Below are 12,484 nucleotides of genomic sequence, written 5' to 3' on the forward strand. Positions count from 1 at the left end.
CAGAATTCTGAAGAATTGGAGACCCATCGTCCACAGGACATTGACCTGTCTCCTGGATTGGGGGACTGCAAGCTCCAGAATTCCTAACAGAATTAAGTTAGAGGCTCACCACTTACCTTTCATGGGATTTGTCTCCCAGATTGGCAGACTCCCCAAGCCCTAGAATTCAGAACTGGGACGCCCCACCAAGACAGCATGGATCCGTCTCCAAGATTAGCGAACTTCAGTTTCCAGAATTCTCCAGTCCATGTGCTGGAGACTGCTGGAGATTAAGTCGCAGGAGCTAAATTAATTCCGGGAGTTAAAACTCATCCCTTTGAAATTTGCATCTTTCAATGGGCAAGCTTTAACTCCCAAAGTGTTTTAAAAGCTGCCTATGTCTGGGAACTGAAGTCCAGCCTTCCGAGAGCCGTTTGGCTTTCTGAAAGCAAGAGTTCAGTTCTTGACATACCTGGTGGGTTTACATGACCCTGGAGATCAGAATCCAGGCCATGTGCTGGAGACAGCTGGAAATTAAGTCGCAGCCATCTGGTGTCCTTGGGAATTGGGGGGCGGGTGGGTGGGAAGGGGACCTCAATCCTTAAAACTTATCTAGCCTAGGATTGCTAAGATTTCCGGGAGCTAAAACTCATCCCTTTGAAATTTGCATCTTTCAATGGGCAAGCTTTAATTCCCAAAGTGTTCTAAAAGCTGCCTATTTCTGGGAACTGAAGTCCAGCCTTCCAAGAGCCGTTTGGCTTTCTGAAAGCAAGAGTTCAGTTCTTGACATACCTGGTGGGTTTACATGACCCTGGAGATCAGGGTTTCTCCCCCTTAGCAAGATGTGTGGGTTTCAACACTCACGAGTTCTGGAATTTGAAGTCCACACATCAAGTTAAGGTTAAAAAACCCTGATCCAAGTTCTTCTGACACCTCAACTTTGTCCTACAACCCGAATCTACACAATCCTACCAGACATCAATGGTCTTTACCCAAGGCAAAAGCCAACAGCCGTTATGCCTTCACCAGTTTAAAAAGCTAGAGCAGCCATGTTTCCAGATTTATGGGGACTTTGCATTTCAAGCATATCTCCGTAAACCACAAAACATGGTTCTTTAGCCAAGCTGAAGACATAAGACTCCTTCATCTAACTTGCAAATTACAGAGATATCCTGGCTAAGTTGGGGGAATCCCCTCCCGACCAATGCTATCTCCTTATCCTAGATCTGTTCTGTCAGGTGACCTCAAAAAACAAGTGTGTGGGTCTCAGTTCCTGGTGGGCACCACAGGTGGGGTGAAAAAAGGTCGCAATGCAGTGGGTCGCAATGCAGCGAAAGCTGTAGGGGAAAACGTTTCTCCATCGGGATCCAGCCATTTTGCCCGCTACAGTTTCAGTGCAAAGAGATCCAGGCCTTTGAAAGAAATCGACAACAGGCTGTTTTTACAAGCCAAGAACCAACGCAAACCTTCCCTTCCCATACAGAAATAAACATTGGGGGGAATTGGGGGTGGGGGTGGATTCAAAGCATGCACTGTGCTGTCCCGTCCAGCTCTTCCTGCTGGGTTTAGTCCAAAAAAAGAGCCAAGTCTTTAAAAAAAATCTGTAAAAGTGTTCAGGCTGCAACTGCGGTGGGAAGTTGATCTTCATCTCTGCGTCTCCAGAAGAGGAAGGGGCAGCATTGAAGGCCGGCCTCTTTTTTCTTTTCTGTTTTGAGATGTTTTTAAGAACCCACAATATTCTAAAGAGGCAGTTTTTGCAGCCACCGGGGCACAGGCTTTTTAAGGCTGCCCTGCCGGCTGACCAATTTTCTGGCCTGTCCCTCCAGTGCACAAATTCGGCTTCAGGGCCAGCTGGAACAATGCAGCCCCTTCCCCACCCCTGCCCCCCCTACCCTCCAGTCTGTCCATCCATCAGTCTGCATTGGAAAAATCCAAGTCTTCCACCAGGTCCTCTCCTCCTCGTGCCAGCTGTTGCAACTCTGCCCGAGGTTTCCTCCATTGAAGCGCGGCCTTCTCGTCTCCTGGAGAAGGAAAGAAAGAGTTGGTGTCAATCCAACCTCATTGGGGACAAGGGGTGGGGGTGGCGGGCAGAAAGGGCAGCTGGGTGCTAATTAATGTCCAGTGCTAATTAATGGATTGTCTGCAGAGCTCAGGAGGGGGCAAGACGGGAATGGCGAGATGGGCAGAATGTAAGTTTTAATAATAAATAGAGCAATAAATAAGCAAAGCAGATGGGTTTTTCTAATGGAGATGAGAGTATCAAGGAAAAGAAAATCTTTATTCCCCCTCCCCATTTTATTTGATGGGGGGCACAACCCTGTAAAGGGGGAGGCTTCCAAAACCCACATCTTAGAAATAAGGGGGGGGAGGAGAAGGGCCCCTCTCCAAATGAACAATGGCCCTTTAGTGACCTGCGGACTTCAACTCCCAGAATTCCTGAGCCTGCCTTGGAAGGAAGGAAGGAAAAGGGAGAAAGACAGGGAAGGAAAAAAAAGAATGAGCGAAATAGGGAGAGAAAGGAGGAGAGAGGTATGGGCGACTTCCTTCCAGTGTTCCACCATTTTCAGTGACACTGTGGTAAAGTCTAATTGGCATCAGGGCGCTAATTATCAGCAGTCAGGCGATTCCTGATGTTCGGTTATATTGAAAATAAATTAATTACCTCTCATTTTTCAGGCAACACGTGATGGTTCTTCTCTTCATCCGAATCATCAAAATTAAGCAAAGTCTTCTCATTTTCTCTCAGAAACTTGTAAAATTCTGGATCTCCTGCTTCCTGCACAACAGAGAACAGTTTAAGGAATTTAAGTTTATATATCCACATATCCAGCCTGGAAGTTTTTTTTTTTAAAAAACAAACCCACTAATAAACCCTAGATTTCAAAGTGCTACATTGTGGCATCTGCTCAGAAGAGAAACATTACGGGTTTTGTTTCCTAGAAAGTACGAACAGAAGTCCTGATTTTCAAAAATTTTAATAGGAAAAAGTCAGCAAGGGATTATATTTGGTTCCTGGGTGATGGGCCGAGGACCCCTAGGACTTTAATGCAGTTTTTCTCAACCTTGTCAATTTTAAGAAGTGTGGACCAATTCCCAGAATTCCTCAACCAGGGGGCTCTCAAGGGTATGGCTTGCTTGCGTATTCCTCTTCCCTCCCCAGTTGGCTTTCGTTCTGTGTTGTGTCCTTTTTGACTCTAACTTGAAAGCCAAAGGGCTGGCTGGGACATTTTGGGAGTTGAAGTCCACATATCTTAAAAATTGGCAAGGTAGAGAAACAATTTGGAGTATCTTCTATCAAATCATCTTCCAAATCCGAATCAAATCCGGACATTAAAAACTCATCCACACTCAAGTTACCCAGTTTTTTGCTTCTGAAAAGGCAAGATAGATTTAAAAAATAAAAAATACCTCTTCTGATTATAGATGTAAAGGCTGATGCCTTATGATACAATAAATGCTTTGCCATCTGGCAAATATAATGGACCCTCATTTGCAAGTTGTTAATTTCACACTAGTAACACTATTTCCAATCTTAGAGGTAAACAAAAATAACACACAGTTTTTCACATTGTTACTTTCATTGTATGCCCCTCTTTGGTCTTTGACTGTAATAAACTTGAATGAATTGTATGCCAGCCAAAGTCACACCTGTGAGATGGGCAGCTAGACAGATTTCATAAATGCAAGAAAATTAAAGGCAAAAGCCCTTCAAGACATATCCTGGATTATTTCAGAATTTATAACTTATCTATGATTATTTATAAATTATTTCTAACAATTTATTATGAGGCCTTGTTACCCACTTGCTTCTCCTGAATTTTGAATCCCATTTAACTGCCAGAGCCACTGGGGTGACTAAACAAATAAATATAAATATAAATATAAATGTAACTCAAAAGAGATTCGTACCCAGGACTCTCCAACATCTCCCCAGACTGAATTCACCAAAAGGGCTTCAAAATTCTCAGGTCCACAAATTACAACAGCTTTTAAAACGTGTCATTTCTGCATTTTTAACCCAGGGCCTTTCAAAACTGAGCAGGAAAAGGGGAAAAATATAGAAAATAGCCGTTTAGCCTTCCATTTTATCCAGTGGGACCAGGTGTCAGGTCTCTGAGGCTAAAAATGACATGAAAATGTGTGTGTGTGGGGGGGGAAATCTTTCCGGCTTACCTGGAATTGTTCCCCAATGTTCCAAGTCTGCCAGCCTCCATTTTATATTTTAAAAATTCTATTTATTTTTAAGAAATTAAAAATCATTTGCCTCAGAAGCTGCTGCAAAGGTAACCTGCTCCCAACTGAGCACCACCTGTGGCCGTCAATCAAACTATCCAGGTGTTGCTCATTCCCTAATTGTCCCGCCCAAGTCAGCAGGTTAGGTAGGATGAAATAAGATAGGTTGCTCTTCAAACTTGGCCCTTTTGACTTGTGGACTTCAACTCCCAGAATTCCTCAGCCAGCGTGCCTGGCTGAGGAATTCTGGGAGTTGAAGTCCACAAGCCATCAAAAGGGCCAAGTTTGAAGACCCCCCCCCCCCAGCTACGTTTAATAACCTGGGTTGGATTAATTAACCGGGCAAAGGAAGACTGTTCGCTCGCTGCGTTCCAGGCCACGCCGCGGGGCGTCCCCAGAGTCTGCAGCGCATTCGTTCACACGAGCACGCGATACACGCGTTGGGTCGGACACCTAAGCTTCCCACCTGGGGGACACGGCACCTGTTGCTGCACCCAACGAACGCAGTGCCGGGCGTTGCAACACAACGCAACGTGTTTTTCCCCCCTCGGGTTGCAACAAGATTCGGGGCAGAATGCGTGTAAACCCAAGGAGGAAACCGAGCCAATTCCCCATCACACGAGTTTGCGGGGCTGCCCCCCCCGCCCAATCCCGGAAGGGCTCCTACCCCCCCACCCCCACTTCTTGCAAGGACGCCCCACTTGGCCCGGGACTCACCTCCTGCCCTTGGCCGGCCGGGCTTGCAAGCGCCGCGGAGCTTTGGGGGGCGGCGGTGGGAGCCATGCTGGCCGAGCTTCCCTCCGCAGCTGCGAGCGCAACGTGAGAACGAGCCCTTCTTCTCCCACAACGCAACGGGGTAGCGAGAAAGGGGGAGGGGCCGGGCCGGATTGGCTGTGAGGTTCCCCGCCGTGATTGGAGGCGTCGCTCTCCGGCTGGAGCCCGAGGGTGGGACTAACAGAATAACGGAGCTGGAAGGGACCTGGCGAGGTCGTCTAGTCCAACCCCCTGGCCAAGCAGGGAAACCCTTCTCGTTCCAGACGAGTCCTTGTGCCCGTCTCTTCTTAAAAGCCTCCCGCAACTAGCGAAGGGGAGAGAGGAACGGCCCGAGGGACCGTCCGCGGTTGCAAGTTCGACTTGGCTGGGGCAGGGAGGCTTGGCCGCCCCGCCTTGCCAAACCCGCGTTTGCCGCTCGTCTGAATACATTAGGATTAAACGGTGTCCGCTTATCGCTGGGCAGGGTGGGAAAAGGCCGATTCCTTCCCCCGGGGTCTTTTGCATTCTCCCTCGCCAACTTCCTGAGCCAGCCAGTTCCGAGTCACGCCGCGAAGGACCCGGGTTTGCGCCTCCCGCCAGCTGTCAATCGCGACCCACCCGGGCGAGGTTCACACGAAACCCGCAGGTTAGGGAGTTGTGGGGAAGCGAGCTTGTCGCGTGTGGGCTTGCAAGGATGCACACACACCCCGAAGAGTATCCCGCGGCATCCCAGCTTTCGCGTGTGTTATCCCCGCAGATTGAAGACCCGTTTTGCTCGGCCATGAAATCTTTGCCATGAAATCTGACATCCCGGATGAAGCGGGGCGAGAGCCCAGCCGGCCACCAGTTGCGAATTGCGGAGCGGGCGGCGACTCGACACACAGCAGTCCTCCCAACCTCCCCTGTATTCTTTGATGGGGCAGAGATGGTGTGGGGGGTGGGTGGGAAAGGAGGGGCTCGCTCATTTGTTTATGCGTGTGTTGTTGGATTGCATTTCACGTGGGACGGTATGGGGTTTTGGCAGACCCCCATCCTGGACTGTTTAAGTTTGCTTTTTTTTCTTTTTTGGAACCCTTTCACTTAGGAGAAGCCAGAGGAGGCGGTGAATGGGCATGCCAAGGCACGGGCAGTTTTCCTTTGGCTCCGCTCCACATCTGCTCAACCCCATGTTGGCTTCAGTCTGTTTTTGCACCGGAACGCAATCTGCCCCAAAATGGGTACGTGTCTTTTTTTTGTTTGTTTTTAACACCTATGGGTGTGATTTCCCCCCCCCACCCCCCTGTGGAAAACGCACCAGGTGCTTTTAAGCCAAACTGCGCTGAAGAACAAGAAGGTAAGTGGGTGACGTATTTATTTCGCCCTACGTTCATGCATATATCTCATAGGCTTTTCTTATTCCTTATCAAGGGAGCCGTTCCCGTTTGGCAGAGAAATGGCTGAGAAAAGCAGACGGAACTCCGGGATGGGGTTGCTTCGGAAGGAGCTTCAGCAAAACGGGCGCTGGGCCCTGCAGCTGCCCACGGGAAGGTTTCTGAATTGAGGGTTGTAGCTGAAAAGGTGCTTCTGGAAGCAGCTGGCAGCCTTCTGGTCACACTCACACACCATTTTCTCACAGCGATCCCTCGATTTGACTGCAGAGAGGGGAGACCATGGCGAAGTGCACATATGAGGATGAACTGAAGGTACCCAGTCTGGCTTCGTCAGGTTAAAATACAGTTGCTGGCCTGGTTCGTCTCCAACCTTGGCAACTTTTAAGACTTGTCGACTTCAACTCACAGCTGGCTGGGAGGAATTCTGGGAGTTGAAATCTACCGGTCTTAGCGCTGGACACCCCTGGTTTATCTGGTGTTTTGGGGGGAGGGGTTTGCCTTAAAGAAAAGGGCGTATGAAATCTCCCCACGCAGCCCACAAAGGCCTCTTCTGTTTTGCAAAATCTAACCCAAGTGAAATGTAGCTGCAAATAGGCCAGCTTCTGGACTAAACTGTGTTTGAACAAGCTGCCTTCCCATTTGACCTTCATGCGTGCTACTTTTCTCCGGTTCGGCGTTCCTTTAACTTACCGCACTTGATTTTATCTCCCTGGGCGTAGAACCTGTAGGTAAGGACTTTGGGGTTGCAGCCGTACATCTCCACCTTGTTGTAACAACAGTCATGGCCGTGGCAACACCTTTGGGTAGAAAAAGAAAACGCACGGGTCAGATCTTACCCGTTCAGTTTATGAAAATGAAAATGCATGGCTCATTCAGGAGTGGCCTGGCCACCAAACGCCTTCACGTAGAATTATGTAATGCCTCCAGTTTCGTTTTTTTTAATACGCAGCCCTGAGACTCTGTGCCCTCAATCAGTCTGGCTGAGGACCCTGGAATAAATATAATATTCTACTGAAATGGGACGAGAAAAGAATACAGCTCAGTCCTTTGGTCACGCTTCCTCCGCCTCCTATCACAGAACAAACTTCTTGCAATGCTCTGAGAGTCCCGGTATGGTTTAGGGCAGGGTTCTCCAAACCTGGCAACTTTGAGAATTGTGGAATTCAACTCCCAGAATTCCTCAGCCAGTCATGCTGGCTGAGGAATTCTGGGAGTTGAAGTCCACAAGTCTTAAGGTTGCCAAGTTTGGAGACCCCTGGTTTAAGGAAGGTGAAACCTTTATAGGAGAAATAAAAAATAAAAATAGCAGTAAATTAAATCGTGCCGCATCCTTCCCACCCGGCCAGCCAGCATCTTTTGGCAGAAAAATTTCCAAGAAATGAGATGAGATTAAAGCAGTGGAGGTACCAGCCTGCTTGTGCTTTAAAATCAACTCCTGTATCTCAAGGCAGCGGAAAGAAATAAGGAACGGCCTGCGGGTGAGGGAGCCGGCTGGCAGAGTTCTTCGCGGCTTTGCATTGAACGGAGACTTCCCTGTATCTGCCAACCAATGATTGACTGTTTCTGCAAGGTAAGTAGTTCAGTTTGGCAAGTGAGCTGCCTGCAAGACTGTGCCTGTTTGATGCAGATGCCACAGCAGAAAGGAAATATCTGAAATCAGTAGATCATTCCTACTTTGGATCTGGATGTTTAATTCAGCCAGAGGCCTCTTCCTTGGTTCTGGCGGTTTCTAGTTAAGCAAATTAAATATACTAATTTTAAGAACAGATAAATTCAAAAATGCAGGGGTGGAGTGGGTGGCAGGAATCGTTTGTTGGCACATCATGTATTCTGGCCGGAAAAGAAATTAGCAATGCATGCATAAAAAATGAGAAGCTCTTTTAGTTTTAATCTCGGTGTGAACATCATTAGTTATTTTGTTAGTTCGTTTATTACGTTTCTATGCCGCTGGAATTTGCAGAGGCTCGGCAGCCCACATGATATGAACACGTTAACTGAAAATAAATCCATGGTGCATGCAATAAAAACATCAAATGTCTCTAGGTGCTAAAATCACAAACGAATAAACCATATGAAGAACAGCAAAAAAAAAAAGGATAGGCAAAAAAAGAGTAAAACCAGTAACAAATGGTCCAAATCATGAACTTAACTGAATTACTCCTTGAAAAATGTTTTTTAACATCCTTCTGAAAATCATCAGGGAAGGAACCAATTTGATTGCCCTCAGGAGCTATTCCAAAGCACTGGCAGTGGCCCTGAAAAGCAGCACTTCTTGGCATTAGCTCCCTTCAAACATGGCACGAAGCTAGAAAATGGGCTAATTGATAGTCAAGCTAAATGTGTATGTGAATGCAGTTCCTAAAAACAGTAGATGGACGACAAAGACAGGGGTTACCGCAAAGAAGTCCACTCCAGCTCTGATTACATCCATTTTTTCATTTCTCCCACTCCAGTGGAATCCTTAGGACATTCCACCCGTACTAGGCCTTGGCCATCCAACACTTTTTCCGTGTATCTTTTCAGCATGAAATCCCAATGCCCCGTGGATGGTCGGCAAAGGTTGATACATTCAGCCATTGGAGGAAAAATGAAGGTCCCCTCACCTGTCAATGGCATCTACCGGAAGGCCTTGAGTCCCAGCTCCGCAGTGGCACCCATAGTTGGTGAAGTTAGCCAGGCCGTAGTTGATGGTGCTGAGCTGGATCATCTCGTTGAACTGAGAAGGTGAGCAGGTCACAAGAGCCATTCCTGAAAAAAGGAATTGTTCATTTTAGGGAAGCAGAAAGGGCTTTTGGAAGGAATCGCAAGGCCGTGCCTTAGTTGAAGCGTGTCCGTTTCCCCTTCCCATCCATGATGCAGGGTGGTGCTTGAAGCAACGCCCTCACTCCAATTTGGCTTAACGGTGGAGCCAACTCAGAATGAGGGCCACGGTCTCTCCATTCTCTGAAGCTTTCTGGGAAGCCATTTGCACCGCCTGTCAAAAAAGGACGTCATTGCAACCACCCAATGAAGCACAAGTGGGGAAAATCTCTCCACATCTCCCGAAACCACTTTTTAAAATCAAAGACATTGTAAAGAGCACATCCAATTCCGCTCTCAAAAGAAGAACGAGAGAGGAATTGACTTACCACAAGCCAAAAGCAGTACAGAGATGACAAGAGGCTTCATTTCGATGGTGGAGCAATGTAAAACGAATCTGGTTCAGTTGCCAGAGGGCTGGTTTTCTGCAATTTTTCTGCCACCACCTATCGCCTTTTATAAGCAGACCTCAATCAAATCCTTGGATGAAATAACCTCTCCCTCCAGCCCACTGTTCGTAATAATTATACCCAAAGACCAAAACAAAGCTATGGACCATAATTATCAAGCAGGTTGAAAACACTGGGATAATTTTGTTGGACAGAACCCAAGGATGAGGGCAGAGGCTTTGTCCAAGCATTATTATTTTTTGGCCACTGACCGCGGCTTTTTATGTATTTAAAACCTCAAGGAAAACAACAACTTGATACAAGGTGTACCTTGGCTTAGCGAGAGGCAAATCAATATATTTTCTGGTCAATCATGCTTGTTTAAGCATATGCAGAGATCCATTTGAGATTAATGTACTTTTTTTTTTCTTTTTTAACCTTTGCAAAGGATCTGCCTGAAGAAGTGCATGTATGTTCTACTTCTAAGTACGTACTTTTTTTTCCCTTCGAAATCTCAATTCTAAATCTGTCGTATTATAAAGCAAACATTTTCTATATGACTTTTAATGCTGAAAAGGGCAGGACCATTTCCATCAAGACATTATTTTTAAGAGGCTGATTGGTATCGAACTGGCAAATGTGTGAATTAACCAGGAGAGTCTTAGTTATTCCTTTAAGGATGCCAGTAGCTCAGCTTTCCTTTTTGTCTATATTTTGCTAGGTCCAAGGTGCTCTTGCTTTTAAACCATATAAATAGATTTGATCTGTGGAAGAGGGTAGGTGAAGACTGTGGTCGTCCCCAGGGTACTGATGTATCCATGACAGATTGGAAGGCGATGCCCTTTCCTCATTTTGGGAACAGGGAAATGTTTTGTTCTGATAGCCACATTGCCTTTGGTCAAGCACAGGGATGGTTTTCTATAGCCACAAGCCATTTTGTTTAGCTGACGCACATCCTCCATTGTTACAACCGTGACCCATGTGGAGAACCAATGAGACGGTCTTTCCCTCTCTGTAGTTCTGATCTGCTTTACTATTTTGTGGCAAATACAATCTGTCACCTAGAAGGAGTTCAGATAATGAATGATTGGAAAAAGACATGGGTGGCCTGGATGAGAATGACCACTGTGGGCCACATCTGGATAGTTTGAAAGCAGATATTTTGCATACCCGGAGCTATGATTTGTCTCTATCTATTACTAATATTTTCCTTGTCTCTGTTGAGTTCTTGTTCCTCCTATAACTGATTTCTGACCATTCCATAATATTGAAGGACCTTCAATAATGGAAGGAACAACTTTCTTCCAGAGGTTTTGAGTGCTCCAGCTCTGAGGCTTCTAAGAAGAGATTGGACAACCATTTGTCTGGAATGGTATAGGGTTTCCTGCCTTGGGCAGAATTTGGAGTAGAAGACTTCCAAGGTCCCTTCTAACTGTTTACTCTACTCTAATCTTCCATCTTGTGGGGAATTACTCCATATTAATTGAAAGAGCTTCTTGTGTGGAAGTAGATCATGGGGCCATCCAGTCCAAGATTCATTCTCTCTCTCTCTCTCTCTCTCTCTCTCTCTCTCTCTCTCTCTCTCTCACACACACACACACACACACACACACACACACACACACAGACAATATTTGTCATCAACTGTTAAGTGGCTCTTTTCAGACCTTAAGACTGAACATGGTTTCCTCCAGCAAAGATCTACAAGCTAATTCCAGAATTCCAAAGAAAAGAGAAAACGGCACAGAGGGAACAAAAATAAAGTACAAAATATATCTAAAATAAAACGGATGGTTCTTTCACTTATCTATACTTGACTACACGTTCATTACATCGGAAAAGAACAGGGAGGTTGATCATAACATTTCTTTGTTTCCTTGTCCGCTGATTATCACTGGCTCCAGCGTAAACACTGATGGAGAATGAGGTGATCTTAGGGTATTTATCAGCTGAGGTCATGGGCCATTTCTAGTCTTGAGGAACAGAAAACCACCCGCAAAGGCGGCAATTTGGCAACCAGAAGGAAGAGTTTAGTCAGAGGGGAGAAATAGTGGATCACGTGCAGGAAACCTGGAGGTGAAACAGGCACTTAACATTTTGTCAGGCTAGTTAAGGCCAAATAGCATGAGACAGAGTCAGCTTGCCTTCTGACGTGGGCTGATATCCTGGAGATGAGGAAATAGTTCTCAAAATATTCCGTTAGATAATCTGGCCCGATCCACAGTGGGGGTAGTACAGTAAAGGTGACTTTTGACCTGTTAATGGGTTGGGTTGTTTTTTTTTTTTTGAGTCTTCTGTAATCGAAAGCTGTTGGGTTTGATGACCTCTTCTGTTTGAAGAGGGAATCCAGATCCTCTTTTGCATCCTATACTGCAGCTCCTTAACCTCCAAGGTGGGGGTCTGAAATTATTCATCGTTTTGGACAACTCCAGCTGGCGTTTTACTAGCCCAGCAGGTAGGCCGTGCTCAAGTAGTTCCATTAGAAAGCCAGCAAAGAAAAGAATATAGCTTGAACCCAGGTCGAATGCTCAGGGAGGTTGAGCCCATGGAGTGACTCACAATGTGGAGCGTTGTTGCCCCATTTTTCTTCTGCAACACGTGCACATGGAAAATTAAGCAGGAAAAAGTACATATAAAAATGCACGCCCAGATTTTTCAGTGACCTTAGGAGATGACCCTTCCTTCCATGCAAGTTAATGATTTGTTTCAGAAGAAACAACGCCCTTTGGAATAAGATGTCCTGGATCAGGAATGCAAGATGTGGGACCAAGTAATACAGTATCTTTCCTCCTGCAAGGAGTTTTAGCCAGATAGACTTCTCTGGGACAGAACGTTCCCAATCATCTTCCATTTTCATTTTTCTGCTTTCTTTTCCATAGGGCATCCACTCCATTCCATTGCTGGGATGATGTTTCTCAACCCTAACTTATTCAGAACTTAAATTTCTCTTCCGGGAATGCC

General features: G+C 46.2%; 1 protein-coding gene and 1 long non-coding RNA gene across 2 annotated transcripts; both read right to left on the reverse strand.

Annotated features, from left to right (window-relative positions):
• Nucleotides 1-548: 548 nt before the first annotated feature.
• LOC308675706 lies at nucleotides 549-5,048 on the reverse strand. Its single transcript, XR_014028201.1, has 3 exons — nucleotides 4,930-5,048; nucleotides 2,642-2,755; nucleotides 549-2,000 (listed from the first exon to the last, which is right to left on the reverse strand). It is a non-coding gene; the product is annotated as an uncharacterized lncRNA (long non-coding RNA).
• Nucleotides 5,049-6,269: 1,221 nt separating this feature from the next.
• LOC308675750 (phospholipase A2 homolog otoconin-22-like) lies at nucleotides 6,270-9,063 on the reverse strand (the record flags this gene model as incomplete). Its single annotated transcript, XM_081341272.1, has 3 exons — nucleotides 6,270-6,596; nucleotides 7,026-7,132; nucleotides 8,939-9,063. Coding segments are annotated over 3 exons (378 nt in total), but the record flags the coding sequence as incomplete, so codon positions are not given.
• Nucleotides 9,064-12,484: the final 3,421 nt, after the last annotated feature.

Source organism: Vipera berus (genome assembly GCF_964194415.1).
Source record: "Vipera berus genome assembly, chromosome: 17".
Lineage (NCBI taxonomy): Eukaryota > Metazoa > Chordata > Lepidosauria > Squamata > Viperidae > Vipera > Vipera berus.